Below are 19022 nucleotides of genomic sequence, written 5' to 3'. Positions count from 1 at the left end.
AAACTTAAAGAGCACGTAATTTGAACATGTCCATAAACTGAAGCCACTTTCACAACAACACAACAAGGATGAATCTGAAAAACCTTCCAAATATGAAGAAAACCTCCTCAGATGTCACTATGACAGAGCTCTGGACAGACGCACAAGACATTCTGATCATAACATGTGGGACTTTGTCCCTGTGAGGAAAGCAGCGGTCATGTAGCAAGGTGCAAGTCCAAGCGTACCCGACTGTCCCCCAGATTGGCCACATAAACCATGTCGTCCACCACCAGCACACAGGTAGCCGTGGAGCCGTCTTTCCACACCGGTTTCCTGTTCCACAACACAGACAAAAAAAGGGGACAAAAGACAGTGAGACTCCAGACACAAAACACAAGACTACGTCTTTTTTGATCAGGGCCCAAAACATCAGGTTTTTAAAGTGGACCTGGCTTAAGATACCTTAAATACTCCAAACCACAACATCAGACATTTCTTCACTCAGACAAGAGCTCTTACTGGCTGGACGCTTTTTTTAGGAAGTCCTCGTCAGTCTTGCGGAAAGTGTCCAGGAGACATTTCTTAATCAGTTTGTCCAGATTCTCTGTTTCTCCTGAAAGACAGAATCTGCATCTGAGACAACAAACATGCTAGACTAAATTGAAACATATCATTAACGAATTTGGAAAGATGGTCCATCAGTTTCCACATGAACAGGCTGTAACCACACCCACTTCTACAGGTGGGAATATGTGTGTGTGTGTGTTTGTGAGGGGGGTGCGTTTGTGGGCACATGGTCACTGTTGCTATGCAACAGTCCAAAAGCAGACACCATACATATGTTGATGTGACAGTTTTTATGCTGAGGAGTGTCCCACTGAGGGAGTCCTCTCTGCCTGCACTCACCGCTGGGGAAATTCCTGGCGAGAGTGTGATGGAGATTCTCAGCAGCAAAGCGAGATGCTCGAGCTCCTCCGTGACCATCAAACACGGCAAAGTATGAGACACGAGACCTGCAGAGACAAAATCCAGCACAGAGATGGTGGGCTCACTTTAAAGGGACAACAAACAACACTGTTCACTTTTGGCCTCGATGGGGCAGCGCCGAGGCCAAGCGGTCAGTCAAACCGGTGCTTGGGACTCCGACGAGGGCGACTGCATCTCCTCCACTCTCCCTTATCTCTGTTCTCTGCCTTTAACCTTCAAGTCCCTACTTCACCAGACTGTGAATTCCTCAAATTATATTGGATTCTGGATCTATTGGACTACTATTGGATTAACCATGGAATTGATCAGCTGGTCTCTGAACACTATTGACACCATTTTTTCTACAAGAAGGGCAGGACCGGGGGATGCTACCTGCCCAGATGGAACGTATCTTGCGAGCTATGTCCTTGACTCCTGGGGGTCTTGGCGTGTGGCATGCTTGGCACCTTTCTCTGTGGAGGACGTCGAGGATTTATTCATATTTGGTCTTATGGTAGCAGGGCTGGTACTTTCTGGCTTATGTTAGGGCTGGATCGGGTGACCCTGGACCATCCCTTGGTTATGTTGTTTTAGACGTAGACTGTGGGGGGGTTCCCATGATGCACTGTTTCTTTCTCTTTTTGCTCCGTATGCATCACTCTGCATTTAATCATTAGTGATCGATCTCTTTTTCCTGGTTCTTTCCCTCAGCCCCAACCAGTCTCAGCAGAAGACTGCCCCTCCCTGAGCCTGGTTCTGCTGGAGGTTTCTTCCTGTTAAAAGGGAGTTTTTCCTTCCCACTGTGGCCAAGTGCTTGCTCATAGGGGGTCGTTTTGACCGTTGGGGTTTTTCATAATTATTGTATGGCCTTGCCTTGCAATGTGGAGCGCCTTGGGGCAACTGTTTGTTGTGATTTGGCGCTATATAAGAAAAAAGTTGATTGATTGATTGATTATGTGCTGCCCTGATCTACCGGAAAATTGGCAAGACGGCGGCATCAAGACCCACGGGCCCTCACTTGTCCGTCATGATTAACGAGGTTAACAAGGTAGTGCATTGTCAGACTGCGATGACTCTTGAACTCAGACGCAAATTGGATGGCATCTTGGAGCAGATGCGTGCCTTGCAGTTGAAGCTGAAGATTTCGGAGGCCGGTGAATATTCTTAATTCATAATTGGGATTTGGTTGTTCAAGTGGACCTGTTAAAAGTGTTTTTCACAGCTCAAACCACAACATTACAGGCTGATCAAGCCTGAAGGTCAAATTGCCTGACTGTTTTCCCTCCAGAGGGATTTCTTCGGCCTGGGGAACATTTGGCTGTTTCTTATCTCAACTCACAAGACAAACTGCTTTTCACAGGACTGAAGCATGCCCCATTGCCTCCCCCCACCCGCCTCCTATCCCTCATCAACACCCCCCACACCGGCGCCTGCTACGTCACTCCTTCCCCTTTCTGCGGGGGCAGTGCAGTTTTAGCTGTACCGCTCTTATATATATATATATATATATATATATATATATATATATATATATATATATATATATATATACACACACACACACACGCACAGTGAGGAAAATAAGCATTTGAACACCCTGTGATTTTGCAAGTTCTCCCACTTAGAAATCATGGAGGGGTCTGAAATTTTCATCTTAGGTGCATGTCCACTGTGAGAGACATAATTTGAAAAAAAAAAACAATCTGGAAATCACAATGTATGATTTTTTTAAATAATTTATTTGTATGTTACTGCTGCAAATAAGTATTTGAACACCTGTGAAAATCAATGTTAATATTTAGTAAAGTACCCTTTGTTTGTAATTCCAGAGGTCAAACGTATCCTGTAGTTTTTCACCAGGTTTTCACACACTGCAGCAGGGATTTTGGTCCACTCCTCCATACAGATCTTCTCTAGATCTTTCAGGTTTGGAGTTTCAGCTCCCTCCAAAGATTTTCTATTGAGTTCAGGTCTGGAGACTGGCCAGGCCACTCCAGGACCTTGAAATGCTTCTTATGGAGCCCCTCCTTAGTTGCCCTGGCTGTGTTTGGGGTCATTGTCATGCTGAAGACCCAGCCATGACCCATCTTCAATGCTCTTACTGAGGGAAGGAGGTTGTTTGCCAAAATCTCACAATACATGACCCCATCCATCCTCCCTTCAATACGGTGCAGTCGTCCTGTCCCCTTTGCAGAAGAGCACCCCCAGAGTATGATGTTTCCACCCCCATGCTTCACGGTTGGGATGGTTTTCTTGGGGTTGTTCTCATCCTCTAAACATGGTAAGTGGAGCTGATTCCAAAAAGCTCTATTCTGGTCTCATCTGACCACATGACCTTCTCCCATGGCTCCTCTCTTGCATGGAATCCCAGACCGAAGGCGATTGACAGTCATCTTTTGTTTCTTCCACTTTCTAATAAATAATCATAACAGTTGTTGTCTTCTACCAAGCTTTTTGCCTGTTGTCCTGTAGTCCATCCCAGCCTTGTACAGGTCTACAGTTTTGTCCCTGGTGTCCTTAGACAGCTCTTTGGTCTTGGCAATGGTGGACAGGTTGGAGTGTGATTGATTGAGTGTGTGAACAGGTGTCTTTTATAAAGGTAACAAGTTCAAACAGGTGCAATTAATACAGGTAAAGAGTGCAGAATAAGAGGGCTTCTTAAAGACAAATTAACAGGTCTGTGAGAGACAGAATTCTTGCTGGTTGGTAGGTGTTCAAATACTTATTTGCAGCATAAGATACAAATAAATGATAAAAAAATAAATAAATCATACGATACATTGTGATTTCCGGATTGTTTTTTTTAGATTATGTCTCTCACAGTGGACATGCACCTAAGTTGAAAATTTCAGACCCCTCCATGATTTCTAAGTGGGAGAACTTGCAGAACCGCAGGGTGTTCAAATACTTATTTTCCTCACTGTATATATATATATATATATAAAACATTTGCCTGGGTTGAAGAGGATTAACTTGTTCAAATATATGTCTTCATGTTTTAACTGTATGTTTTAGTGTACAGCACATTGGGTCAGCTTTGGTTGTAGTAAAGTGCTTTATAAATAAAGATGGTATGATACTGGGTGTTCTATACATTACAGTTGTATGTAAAAGTTTGGCCCCCCCCCTGACGATTTCCATGATTTTCCTTTATAAATCATTGGTTGTTTGGATTAGAAATTTCAGTTAAATATATCAAATAGCAGACAAACACAGTGATATTTGAGAAGTGAAATGAAGTTTATAGGATTTACAGAAAGTGTGCAATAATTATTTAAACAAAATTAGGCAGGTGCTTAAATTTGGGCACCCCAACAGAAAAAAATACATCAATATTTAGTAGATCCTCTTTTTGCAGAAATAACAGCTTCTAAATGCTTCCTGTAGCTTCCAATGAGAGTCTTGATTCTGGCTGAAGGTATTTTGGACCATTCTTCTTTAAAAAACATCTCAGGTTTGTTGGTTTCCGAGCATGGACAGACCACTTAAAATCACACCACAGATTCTTAATAATATTCAGGTCTGGGGACTGAGATGGTCATTCCAGAATGTTGTACTTGTTCCTCTGCATGAATGCCTTAGTAGATTTTGAGCAGTATTTAGGGTCGTTGTCTTGTTGAAAGATCCAGCCCCGGCACAACTTCAACTTTGTCACCGATTCATGAACATTGTTCTCAAGAATTGCTTGCAAAAGAATTGCTGCTTTTGATACTGTTGACCATAAAATTTTATTACAGAGATTAGAGCATGCCATAGGTATTAAAGGCACTGCGCTGCGGTGGTTTGAATCATATTTGTCTAATAGATTACAATTTGTTCATGTAAATGGGGAATCGTCTTCACAGACTAAAGTTAATTATGGAGTTCCACAAGGTTCTGTGCTAGGACCAATTTTATTCACTTTATACATGCTTCCCTTAGGCAGTATTATTAGACGGTATTGCTTAAATTTTCATTGTTACGCAGATGATACCCAGCTTTATCTATCCATGAAGCCAGAGGACACATACCAATTAGCTAAACTGCAGGATTGTCTTACAGACATAAAGACATGGATGACCTCTAATTTCCTGCTTTTAAACTCAGATAAAACTGAAGTTATTGTACTTGGCCCCACAAATCTTAGAAACATCTAGAAAAATCTTCCATTCCAGCTTATTAATTAATCAAAAACCTAGACAGAGCTTTAATTCATTTGAAAGCTTGTATCTTAGTCTTGTCCATCCAAATTGGAAGTCCCAAAAACCAGTTTTATTTGTTATTATCTATCGTCCACCTGGTCGTTACTGTGAGTTTCTCTGTGAATTTTCAGACCTTTTGTCTGACTTAGTGCTTAGCTCAGATAAGATAATTATAGTGGGCGATTTTAACATCCACACAGATGCTGAGAATGACAGCCTCAACACTGCATTTAATCTATTATTAGACTCTATCGGCTTTGCTCAAAAAGTAAATGAGTCCACCCACCACTTTAATCATATTTTAGATCTTGTTCTGACTTATGGTATGGAAATAGAAGACTTAACAGTATTCCCTGAAAACTCCCTTTTGTCTGATCATTTTTTAATAACATTTACATTTACCCTGATGGACTACCCTGCAGTGGGGAATAAGTTTCATTACACTAGAAGTCTTTCAGAAAGCGCTGTAACTAGGTTTAAGGATATGATTCCTTCTTTATGTTCTCTAATGTCATATACCAACACAGAGCAGAGTAGCTACCTAAACTCTGTAAGGGAGTTAGAGTATCTTGTCAATAGTTTTACATCCTCATTGAAGACAACTTTGGATGCTGTAGCTCCTCTGAAAAAGAGAGCTTTAAATCAGAAGTGTCTGACTCCGTGGTATAACTCACAAACTCGAAGCTTAAAGCAGATAACCCGTAAGTTGGAGAGGAAATGGCGTCTCACTAATTTAGAAGATCTTCACTTAGCCTGGAAAAAGAGTTTGTTGCTCTATAAGAAAGCCCTTCGTGAAGCTAGGACATCTTTCTACTCATCACTAATTGAAGAAAATAAGAACAACCCAGGTTTCTTTTCTGCACTGTAGCCAGGCTGACAAAGAGTCAGAGCTCTATTGAGCTGAGTATTCCATTAACTTTAACTAGTAATGACTTCATGACTTTCTTTGCTAACAAAATTTTGACTATTAGAGAAAAAATTACTCATAACCATCCCAAAGATGTATCGTTATCTTTGGCTGCTTTCAGTGATGCCGGTATTTGGTTAGACTCTTTCTCTCCGATTGTTCTGTCTGAGTTATTTTCATTAGTTACTTCATCCAAACCATCAACATGCTTATTAGACCCCATTCCTGCCAGGCTGCTCAAGGAAGCCTTACCATTATTTAATGCTTCAATCTTAAATATGATCAATCTATCTTTGTTAGTTGGTTATGTACCACAGGCCTTTAAGGTGGCAGTAATTAAACCATTACTTAAAAAGCCATCACTTGACCCAGCTATCTTAGCTAATTATAGGCCAATCTCCAACCTTCCTTTTCTCTCAAAGATTCTTGAGAGGGTAGTTGTAAAACAGCTAACTGATCACCTGCAGAGGAATGGTCTATTTGAAGAGTTTCAGTCAGGTTTTAGAATTCATCATAGTACAGAAACAGCATTAGTGAAGGTTACAAATGATCTTCTTATGGCTTCGGACAGTGGACTTATCTCTGTGCTTGTTCTGTTGGACCTCAGTGCTGCTTTTGATACTGTTGACCATAAAATTTTATTACAGAGATTAGAGCATGTCATAGGTATTAAAGGCATTGCGCTGCGGTGGTTTGAATCATATTTGTCTAATAGATTACAGTTTGTTCATGTAAATGGGGAATCTTCTTCACAGACTAAAGTTAATTATGGAGTTCCACAAGGTTCTGTGCTAGGACCAATTTTATTCACTTTATACATGCTTCCCTTGGGCAGTATTATTAGACGGTATTGCTTAAATTTTCATTGTTACGCAGATGATACCCAGCTTTATCTATCCATGAAGCCAGAGGATACGCACCAATTAGCTAAACTGCAGGATTGTCTTACAGACATAAAGACATGGATGACCTCTAATTTCCTGCTTTTAAACTCAGATAAAACTGAAGTTATTGTACTTGGCCCCACAAATCTTAGAAGCATGGTGTCTAACCAGATCGTTACTCTGGATGGCATTTCCCTGATCTCTAGTAATACTGTGAGAAATCTTGGAGTTATTTTTGATCAGGATATGTCATTCAAAGCGCATATTAAACAAATATGTAGGACTGCCTTTTTGCATTTACGCAATATCTCTAAAATCAGAAAGGTCTTGTCTCAGAGTGATGCTGAAAAACTAATTCATGCATTTGTTTCCTCTAGGCTGGACTATTGTAATTCATTATTATCGGGTTGTCCTAAAAGTTCCCTAAAAAGCCTTCAGTTGGTTCAGAATGCTGCAGCTAGAGTACTGACGGGGACTAGCAGGAGAGAGCATATCTCACCCGTGTTGGCCTCCCTTCATTGGCTTCCTGTTAATGCTAGAATAGAATTTAAAATTCTTCTTCTTACTTATAAGGTTTTGAATAATCAGGTCCCATCTTATCTTAGGGACCTCATAGTACCATATTACCCCATTAGAGCGCTTCGCTCTCAGACTGCGGGCTTACTTGTAGTTCCTAGGGTTTGTAAGAGTAGAATGGGAGGCAGAGCCTTCAGCTTTCAGGCTCCTCTCCTGTGGAACCAGCTCCCAATTCAGATCAGGGAGACAGATACCCTCTCTACTTTTAAGATTAGGCTTAAAACTTTCCTTTTCGCTAAGGCTTATAGTTAGGGCTGGATCGGGTGACCCTGGACCATCCCTTGGTTATGTTGCTTTAGACGTAGACTGTGTTTCATAATTATTGTATGGCCTTGCCTTGCAATGTGGAGCGCCTTGGGGCAACTGTTTGTTGTGATTTGGCGCTATACAAGAAAAAAGTTGATTGATTGATTGATTGATTGATGGTGTCTAACCAGATCCTTACTCTGGATGGCATTACCCTGACCTCTAGTAATACTGTGAGAAATCTTGGAGTCATTTTTGATCAGGATATGTCATTCAAAACGCATATTAAACAAATATGTAGGACTGCTTTTTTGCATTTACGCAATATCTCTAAAATCAGAAAGGTCTTGTCTCAGAGTGATGCTGAAAAACTAATTCATGCATTTATTTCCTCTAGGCTGGACTACTGTAATTCATTATTATCAGGTTGTCCTAAAAGTTCCCTAAAAAGCCTTCAGTTAATTCAAAATGCTGCAGCTAGAGTACTGACGGGGACTATAAGGAGAGAGCATATCTCACCCATATTGGCCTCTCTTCATTGGCTTCCTGTTAATTCTAGAATAGAATTTAAAATTCTTCTTCTTACTTATAAGGTTTTGAATAATCAGGTCCCATCTTATCTTAGGGACCTCGTAGTACCATATCACCCCAATAGAGCGCTTCGCTCTCAGACTGCAGGCTTACTTGTAGTTCCTAGGGTTTGTAAGAGTAGAATGGGAGGCAGAGCCTTCAGCTTTCAGGCTCCTCTCCTGTGGAACCAGCTCCCAATTCAGATCAGGGAGACAGACACCCTCTCTACTTTTAAGATTAGGCTTAAAACTTTCCTTTTTGCTAAAGCTTATAGTTAGGGCTGGATCAGGTGACCCTGAACCATCCCTTAGTTATGCTGCTATAGACGTAGACTGCTGGGGGGTTCCCATGATGCACTGTTTCTTTCTCTTTTTGCTCTGTATGCACCACTCTGCATTTAATCATTAGTGATCGATCTCTGCTCCCCTCCACAGCATGTCTTTTTCCTGGTTCTCTCCCTCAGCCCCAACCAGTCCCAGCAGAAGACTGCCCCTCCCTGAGCCTGGTTCTGCTGGAGGTTTCTTCCTGTTAAAGGGAGTTTTTCCTTCCCACTGTAGCCAAGTGCTTGCTCACAGGGGGTCGTTTTGACCGTTGGGGTTTTACATAATTATTGTATGGCCTTGCCTTACAATATAAAGCGCCTTGGGGCAACTGTTTGTTGTGATTTGGCGCTATATAAAAAAAAAATTGATTGAATTGAAATTGAAGAATCTGCTGACATTGACTGGAATCCATGTGACCCTCAACTTTATTCCCAGTACCTGCACTGGCCACACAGCCCCACAGCATGATGCAACCACCTCCAAATTTTACTGTAGGTAGCAAGTGTTTATCTTGGAATTCTGTGTTCATTTTCAGCCATGCATACCGCCCCTTGTTGTGTCCAAATAACTCAATTTTAGTTTCATCAGTCCACAGCACCTTATTCCAAAATGAAGCTGGCTTGTCAAAATGCGCTTTAGCATACCTCAAGCAACTCTGTTTGTGGCGTGTATGCAGAAAAGGCTTCCTCTGCATTACAGCATCATACAGCATCTCTCTGGGCAAAGTGTGCTGCTGTACAGTTGAATGATGCACAGAGACACTATCTGCAGCAAGATCATATTGTAAGTCTTTGAAGCAGGTCTGTGGGTTGACTATGACTGTTCTCACCATCCTTCACTTCATACTACCAATACTACCAACAACAACACCGAGAGAAATCATGTATGCAGAAACAGGGCTCTGGGATATAGACCATATAATACAAAAAATAAGGTCAACTTCCAAAAAAGGATAAATACAGTAGGATCAGACCTAATGAAAAGCATAATCAACAACAATAGTAAACCATGGAAAAGGGAAGTCAACAAGATTAGGGAAAAACTGCAAATAATGGATCAAACAAGCAAAGGAGATAGAAAAAGGAAAATAGGTCAACAGCTAATGAAGAATATCAAAGAACAAGGAGAGATCAAATCAAAGGTAAAACACTACATTGAAAATGTAAAAACGTTGGAAATAGGAAAAAGGAAACCCTAACTGGACAAACTAAACAGGATGGAAGCACATAGCATCATGATGGCAAGAACAAGAATGCTGGCAGTAAAATGCAACTATAGGAATAAATATGCCAATGTATCCTTTAGGTCAGGGGTGGGCAACCTGTTCCAGAAAGAGCCATGAGGGTGCAGGTTTTCTTTGCAGCCACTGACTCCACCAGGTGATTTTACTGATTAATATCACTTTGAGCAGATGGAATCAGTTAATCAGTGAAATCACCTGGTGGAGTCAGTGGCTGCAAAGAAAACCTGCACCCTCATGGCTCTTTCTGGAACAGGTTGCCCACCCCTGCTTTAGGTTCTGCAATGCTGAGGAGGAAACCCAAAAACATATACTAGAAGAATGCCAGCAAATCAATAGGCAAGAGTACCCAAAAGTAACAACTGAGTATATCTTTGAAGAAGATACAACCAAACTAAGAGAAACTGCAAAATCTCTTACATCGATCAAGGAAAATCTAAAATACTAATGTGCTGCTCCCCCCTCAAAATGGTAGGGTAACACCAAGCAGACCTGGGAACGCACACAAGACGAGAGACTTCAGCTTATCTATGATTTGTCTTGGCCTGCCACTTCGGGTCTTAACTAGTACTGTGCCTGTGGTCTTCCATTTCCTCACTATGTTCCTCACAGTGGAAACTGACAGCTGAAATCTCTGAGATAGCTTTTGTATCATTCCCCTAAAACATGATGTTGAACAGTCTGTGTTTTCAGGTCATTTGAGAGTTGTTTAGAGGCTCCCATGTTGCCACTCATTAGAAGAGATGCAAACAGGGGAAACATTTGCAAATGGCCACCTTAAATACCCTTTCTCATGATTGGATTCACCTGTGTAAGGAGGTCAAAGGTCAATGAGCTTACCAAACCAATTTTGTGTTCCAGTAATTAGTGCTAAATGTATTCAAATCAATAAAATGACAAGGGTGCCCAAATTTATGCACCTGGCTAATTTTGCTTAAATAATTATTGTATACTTTCTGTAAATACTAGAAGAATTATTTCACTTCTCAAATATCACTGTTTGTCTGCTATATGATGTATTTAACTGAAATTTCTAATCCAGACAACCAATGATTTATAAAGGAAAATCATGAAAATTATCAGGGGGCCCAAACTTTTACATACAACTGTATAAAGTGGATATTTTCTGCACAACTAAACTGAGTATTTTCCATCCTATATTTCAGGTTATCAATCAGGTCCATATATTGGTAGAGTATATTTGGAAGGGGGATTTAAAGATACTTCAGAATAGGAAATATTACTATTGTAGACAGCTATAGACACGTACAGAAAGAATAATATATTTAGCATCAATCAAACTGCTTCATCTGGGACCATAAAACATCCATGAAATAGAGTTTAAAGGTTACTCTATCCTGACTGGGCCTCTTCAAGGTTGTAAGGGTTAATCAGTGCTGCCCTGTACGAATGTTGCCTGTTCCATAAAAACCATATATTCACATTGGACTGTTACTGTTCACTCTCGACATTTAAACATCTGACTTCAGCAATTTGTCCTTTTAGAACTGATGTCTTAAAATAAAATTTGATACAAGTAAAGCTGCATCTGTTGTTCATTAAGTCACCAATTTAGCTTTCAGTTCTCAGGAACACTGATTTGGGTTTAAATTAAATTCTTATTGACTTATATTAATGATTTACCCATCAAGTGCTGACATCAGCATTTCTGGGATTCTGACAATTAACATGTCATGAAAAATGACAAACATTTTTCACATCAATATATGACTATGAGCATGTTAAAATATTTATCAGATTTTAATTCACATTAATATTTCATGCCTGTATAACAGAAGAAACCATCAAATCAGTGGTGGGCACAGCTAACCAAAAAGTTAGCTTCGATAACTGGTAATCAGCTCACTGAAGAGTTATCTTTTTTAATGCTAAACTGATAAACTGCCTAAAAACTTACCGGCAGCTACAGATAACCAATAACTTTCAGTTTTGCCTCCCATACTCTCAGCTACTAAGAAGCTGATTTTGAGTCTAAACACCACCAAAGCTTCTAACAGAACCAAAGGTGATTACAAACCCAAACAGCCAATGAACAGCGCTTCTGTCTTTGTGCACGCTGCCCCCTGCTGTAGGAAAGCGTCATTTACCCTGACAGGATACAGTGGTCCAGCCATGAGGCAGAGGTCTTGAAAAGGAAAGCAGGTTTGAATTCTGGTTTTGATTTAAAAATAAAATTATTCCGGACAGAATAACTACATTAATGTAAACTCTTAAAATGTACAAAGTGACATATAACACATATCTGTTCATTTTAAAATAATGCACTAATTCTGAAGATTTGAACATTAACACACCAAAGGGATCATGGGTAAACTAAGCCTCCGCTCATACTGATTGGTTGATTCATTCATTCTATGTAAAAACCAACACAAGTGAATCAATGTACCATGTTGGTGTTTACAAATAAATGTGCTTTTGTAAAATATGTCAATTTTTCATTTGTATAAAAAAAGAAATTTTCAAGATCCCGCTAGACAGCGCCTAAGCACGCATGTGATGACATCACAACTCTATCTGGTTAGGGAGACAAGGTTTCTTTCAATAACAAGAACTGTCAAAAAACTTTGTCATGTGTTGGAATTGTGTGGCGATAGGAATCGCCGTTTGAATGCTTGAATAACGATGTCAGTCATACAAAGAAATCAAATAATAGTGAAAACATGTTCAGTGTGGTGTCATAACGCGTCGATCAGTCACTCCATGAGGCGTCATAACATTCGATCGGTTAGCGGCTCAGTGCGGTGTCATAACGCATCGATCAGTCACTCCATGAGGCGTCATAACATCCGATCGGTTAGCGGCTCGGTGCAGTGTCATAACAGATCAATCAGTCGCTTCGTGAGGCGTCATAACATCCGATCGGTTAGCAGCTCGGTGCGGTGTCATAACAGATCAATCAGTCGCTCCGTGAGGCGTCATAACATCAAGGCTGGTTCACATGGTGAGATAATTAGGCCGATATTGGATCCGATCTTCCCCTTCCAACAATCTTAAGGACGCCCTGACAATCGTGATGATGCTAAATATAATCTTATCAGATATTCCTGCTGTGTGTGGTTTGTAAGAGCACTCTGATCTGCTCAGAAGGACGTGAGGAGCGAAATGTGACATGTAGCCAATCAGAAAGCGAGGTGTCTGACCTGGGAATGTTCATGTGTGAAATCTGTTCATGTGTGTTGTTTTTAACCGTGTGGCTGACACCACACACTGTACAAATAAACCTGTCAGATCCGTGATTTTTTTTATCTCCACCTGTGTGGTCTCTCAGGTTTTGGAAACCAACAGATACATTTTTAAAATCCTGCGGTCGACAACACTGTGATATAAGACGCACTTATTTCCCCTCTCAAATGGCTAGCATACCACTGTAGTATGGAACTATGCTTCTTATCCTTTTAAATTCATCTTATTAACAATGGAACAGGTCTCAGCCTTAGCTTTATCTAAATTCTGGGTCTGTTAGTGAAGCTCAGTTCTGGCTGCCAGTGATCACCTTAGCATTCTCTCTTCTTACCTGTCAATTTATTGCGGGTGAACTCATAGCTTAGGTGCAGTTTTTCCCGGTGGACTGATTCTAATTTTAATTTATTTTCATTTATATAGCGCCAAATCTCAACAGAGTTTCCTCAAGGCGCTTCGCACAAGTAAAGTCTAACCTTACTAACCCCCAAAGCAACAGTGGTAAAGAAAAACTCCCTCTGAGGAAGAAACCTCAAGCAGACCAGACTCAAAGAGGTGACCCTCTGCTTGGGCCATGATACAGATACAAATTACAGAACAATTCACAAAACAAATATACAGGAAATGCTGTTGGTGCACAGGACAGGAGGGTCTCCAGCACAAATACCACACCCATCTCTGATGGAGCTGCACCTTAAACAGAGAAAAAACAGAATCAGGCATCAGAAAGACAGAAATACTGTATACTTTTCAGCATTAAACAACAAGAAAACAGGAAATACTAAGGTGATCACCGACCACTAGCCCTAATGGCCCAGTCACACGACGATTCCTGAACGAAGGGAAAAAGTAAAAAACATCAGCACTCGTTGAGAAAATGTGGACGAAAGAGCTTTTATCACCGAACAGTCTGCGAAGCAAGAGCACAAAAGGGATGAAAGAGGAAATTAACAAAACCGAAGCTCACGATCGCGACAAAACGCATCTGGAGCCACAGCTGGAGCAGTGTGTGTCTGCATCTCTGAGTTCCAGGACTCGGCACTGGGACTGAGCTCATAGCATCTGAGTCCTGGAGAAACTGCAAACAGAATCTGTGGAGATCTGTGCGCACGTCGGTGGACCACCTGCTCTGGTTCCTTGTCCAAAACAAAAGAGGGATCATCTCCATCATCATCAGAATCCACACTGTCTGTCGACACGATGCGCACTCCATCGTGCTCCAATTTAAAAAAAAAAAGTGTGCTTTGGTCACTGCTGTATCACTGTAAGACATATATATTGATTTATAACAGAAAACTGTCAAAAGGGAGAATAAATATAAGTGTAAAGATGATTGAATATATCAGAGCAGTAATTAATCAGTGCGTGTGAACGCGCGCATTGACTCACATGTGCGGTTTTTCCACCAGATGATCACTGATCCACAACGTGAATTCTTCCTTCCAGAACAGCTCTTTATATCATCATTTTGATTCATCTACCTGTTGCCACATGTACAGAAGGACTGGATTATCATTCCTACACTCAGATTGTTATATTTAATACAAAATAATAAACGCACAGAGGAGCTGCTGCTGCCGCTGCATTCAAGTACTGTCGGAAATTACACAACTTTTTCGTTGTTTCAAATTCAGTAGTTGCTTGTGGCAAAATAATTAATTATATTCACACAAAATATTAAATCTGGCCTCTGTAAGGTGCCTGAGCCCATTGAAGCTGCCCCCCCACACAGATAAAAAAAAAATCCAAGCAAGCAGGCTGAGTTTGCCCTGTAATTTCCGACGGTACATGAACGCAGCAGCAGCCTCCGCGCTCACAAACCGGCTTCTGCGCTGTGTGAAAACATTCAGCTGCTCCAACGAAGTCAAATTAAACAATAACGTTACAAAAACTACACAAACGATTAAAAAATGTCAAGAACGACAGCAAAACGAAACACAGACGAACTGAGGTTTTTGTTGCCCTTCGTTCAAATTTTTCAACAGAATTTTTCAACTGACAAAGCGCCTGCTGCAGGAACGAAGCTGCGCAAAGGTTAAACGATGTCAACGACAGTCAACGAAAGTCCAGATTTCTTGTTTCGTCAGGTCTTCGTCACCCTTCGTTAAGTGCCATGTGACTGGGCCATTAGCTTCACTAAAAGACCCAGAATTTAGGTAAAGTTAAGGCTGCGGCACGCTCTGTTTACTAATAAAATGAATTAAAAAGAGTAAAAAGCGTAAAACAAAACTATACCAGTATGCTGGACATATGAAAGGGAAAATAAGTGCATCTTAAGTCTGGACTTGAAAGTCTCCACCGAATCTGACTGTTTTATTGACACAGGGAGATCATTCCACAGAACAGGGGCACGATAAGAGAAAGCAGACTTTTTATTCAACCTAGGGACACAAAGTAGTCCTGCACCCTGAGAATGCAAAGCCCGGGCAGGTACGTAATGTTTAATTAGGTCAGCTAGGTAGGGAGGTGCCAGTCCATGAACAATTTTACAGATTAGTAGCAGAACCTTCAAATCTGATCTCACTGGGACAGGAAGCCAGTGAAGAGACGCCAAAATGGGTGTAATGCGGTCGAACCTCCTGCTTCGTGTCAAACGTCTGGCTGCAGCATTCTGAACCAATTGGAGAGCCCTAATGCTGGACTGCAGTAAACCAGTCCAGGATACTGCACTTTTTCTCTCTGTCTGAGGCACTGAAGACACCGTGTGAAGCCGACAGTTACACACCACAGGGCGCTGGACTGACCACAAGATGCCCTGGCTGAAGCTGATGCAGCACACTGAAGTCTGCTTTTGGAATGTACTTGTTCAAGAGCACCCCTGAGTGCTGGATCACCCCCTGCCTGTGGCACAATTGTGTGCACTGTTTTTATGCAATTCTGGTTGTTCCGTTTCCTATTTCTTCAGCATGGTAAAAACTTTGTAAAAATCTTGTAACCATGAAAATTGCCTAAGCCAGGGGTGGGCGAGGGCCAAGACAGTGCAGGCTTTCCTTGCAACCAATTAACTCAGCAGGTGGGTTTGCTGATGAGCTTCTCTCCTGAACATAAACACCTGATCATCAATATAATCACCTGGTAGCAGCAGTGTCTTGGCTCTTCATGGCACATTATTGCCCACCTTTGGTCAAAGCAGTGAGTCACCCTTCTGCGTCTGGTCTGCTTGAGGTTTCTTCCTCAATGTCATCAGAGGTAGTTTTTTCCTTTCCACTGTCTCCTGTGTTCTTGCTCTAGGTGTTGGTAAAGTTAGACCTTACTTGCGTAAAGCACCTTGAGACAACTTTGTGATTTGGCGCTATATAAATTAAATACATTGAAATAAAATGGAGTTTCAACAACACACAGAGTTCACGGTAAAATCTATAATAGTGGCTCTCATTGGCTGCTGTGTGGACAAGTGGCGGCATGTTACATTTATCCTTCAGTCTCCAATCAGGACATGAAAACCTGAAATTTCATGTACACTGTGGCATCTCATCAGACACATTTCCAAACAATTTTACAAATACGAACATCATGACATTAGGCCACAGACTAAATCCGACATGGGCCAGGAAAACAAAAACAATCCCGGAAACGTTTGCCAAGGAAGTGAAAATCTGGACTCACTGAATACATGAGTTTTTCATTCTTCCTCCTCGCTGTGCAGGGCAGATTAGCCACAGAGAAAGAGGACGGAACCATTAGCGCCCATCCCGCCACCACCACCCTTAGAGTAAGAGTCCACTTTTGAAGACATTTTTTGCATATACAGTGCATCCAGAAAGTATTCACAGCACTTCACTTTTCCACATTTTGTTATGTTGCAGCCATGAAGTTCAACATTGAGGTCAGCTGCATCCTGTTTCCACTGATCATCCTTGAGATGTTTCTACAGCTTAATTGGAGTCCACCTGGGGTAAATTCAGTTGATTGGACATGATTTGGAAAGACACAAACCTGTCTACATATAAGGTCCCACAGTTGACAGTCAGAGCACAAACTAAGCATGAAGTCAAAGGAATTGTCTGTAGACCTTTGAGACAGGATTGTCCAGCCATCCAACCCATCCATTTTCTTCCGCTTTATCCGGAGTCGGGTCGCGGGGTAGCAGCTCAAGCAAAGCAGCCCAGACCTCCCAATCCACACACACCTCCCCCAGCTCCTCCGGGGGAACCCCAAGGCATTCCCAAGCCAGCCGAGAGACATAGTCCCTCCAGCGTGTCCTGGGTCTTCCCCGGGGACTCCTCCCGATGGGACGTGCCCGGAACACCTCTCCAGCGAGGCGTCCGGGGGGCATCCGGAAAAGATGCCTGAGCCACTTCAATTGACTCCTTTCCACGTGGAGGAGCAGCGGCTCGACTCTGAGCTCCTCCAGAGTGACCGAGCTCCTCACCCTATCTGGGAGTGCCCAGCCACCCTGCGGAGGAAACTCCTCTCGGCCGCTTGTACTCGCAATGTCATTCTTTCGGTCATGAGCCAAATCTCATGACCATAGGTGAGGATCGGAACGTAGATCGATCGGTAAATCGAGAGTTTTGTCCCCCTACTCAGCTCTCTCTTTACCACGACAGTCCGATACAGCGACCGCATTACTGCAGACGCTGCACCAATCCGTCTGTCGATCTCACGCTCCATCCGTCCCTCACTTGTGAACAAGACCCCGAGATACTTAAACTCCTCCACTTGAGGCAAGGATACTCCACCGACCTGAAGAGGGCAAGGCACCTTTTTCCGGTCAAGAACCATGGCCTCGGATTTGGAGGTGCTGATTTTCTTCCCGGACGCTTCACACTCAGCTGCAAACCGCCCCAGTGCACACTGAAGGTCCTGATTTGACGAAGCCAACAGAACCACATCGTCCGCAAACAGCAGAGATGGGATTCTGTGGTTCCCAAACCAGACCCCCTCTACACCCTGGCTGCGCCTAGAAATTCTGTCTATAAAGGTAATGAACAGAACCTGTGACAAAGGGCAGCCCTGGCGGAGGCCAATGTGCACTGGAAACAGGTTTGATTTACTACTGGCAATGCGAACCAAGCTCCTGCTGTGGTCATACAGGGACCGGATAGCCCTTAGCAAAGGACCCCGGACCCCGTACTCCCGGAGCACTCCCCACAGGGTGCACCGAGAGACACGGTCGAACGCCTTCTCCAGATCCACAAAGCACATGTGGACTGGTTGGGCGAACTCCCATGAACCCTCGAGCACCCGATGGAGCGTGTGGAGCTGGTCCAGTGTGCTGCGACCAGGACGAAAACCACACTGCTCCTCCTGAATCCGAGGTTCGACTATCAGTTGAATTCTCCTCTCCAGTACTCTGGAACATATCTTACTGGGGAGGCTGAGGAGTGTGATCCCCCTGTAGTTGGAACACACACTCCGGCCCCCCTTCTTAAACAGAGGGATCACCACCCCGGTCTGCCAATCCAGAGGCACTGTCCCCGAAAGCCATGCGATGTTGCAGAGGCGTGTCAGCCAAAACAGTCCCACGACATCCAGAGACTTAAGGTACTCAGGACGGATTTCATCCACCCCAGGAGCCTTGCCACCGAGGAGCTTTCTAACCACCTCGGTGACTTCGGCCTGGGTAATGGATGAGTCCACCTCTGAGTCCCCAGTCTCTGCTTCCTGTTCGGAAGACGTGACGATGGGATTGAGGAGATCCTCGAAGTATTCCTTCCACCGCCCGACAACATCTCCAGTCAGGGTCAACAGCTCCTCACCCGCATCGTAGACAGTGCGGGTGGAGAGCTGCTTCCACCTCCTGAGGCGTCGGACGGTTTGCCAGAATTTCTTCGAGGCTGACCGATAGTCCTCCTCCATGGCCTCCCCGAACTCCTCCCAGACCCGAGTTTTTGCCTCTGCGACCGCACGGGCTGCGACACGCTTGACCTGCTGGTACTTGTCAGCTGCCTCCGGGGTCCCACCTACCAACAAAGACAAGTAGGACTCCTTCTTCTAACCTTC

At 42.8% G+C, this 19022-nt stretch overlaps 1 protein-coding gene across 3 annotated transcripts in view; it reads right to left on the bottom strand.

Moving 5' to 3' along the window:
- The window catches only part of ilkap (integrin-linked kinase-associated serine/threonine phosphatase), a 53460-nt gene that overhangs the window by 15441 nt on the left and 18997 nt on the right, over positions 1–19022 (bottom strand). For all 3 annotated transcript variants that reach the window (XM_034165426.1, XM_034165427.1, XM_034165428.1), the window contains 3 exons: positions 889–995; positions 502–595; positions 228–315 (listed from right to left, as the gene is read on the bottom strand). In XM_034165426.1, coding sequence (XP_034021317.1) covers positions 228–315; positions 502–595; positions 889–995 — 289 coding nt within the window. The remainder of the gene's footprint in view (positions 1–227; positions 316–501; positions 596–888; positions 996–19022) is intronic.

The sequence above is a fragment of the Thalassophryne amazonica genome, unplaced genomic scaffold (genome assembly GCF_902500255.1).
Source record: "Thalassophryne amazonica unplaced genomic scaffold, fThaAma1.1, whole genome shotgun sequence".
NCBI classification, from domain to species: domain Eukaryota; kingdom Metazoa; phylum Chordata; class Actinopteri; order Batrachoidiformes; family Batrachoididae; genus Thalassophryne; species Thalassophryne amazonica.
Note: the sequence above shows the minus strand (reverse complement) of the source record. Positions and strands in the feature narration are given on the sequence as shown.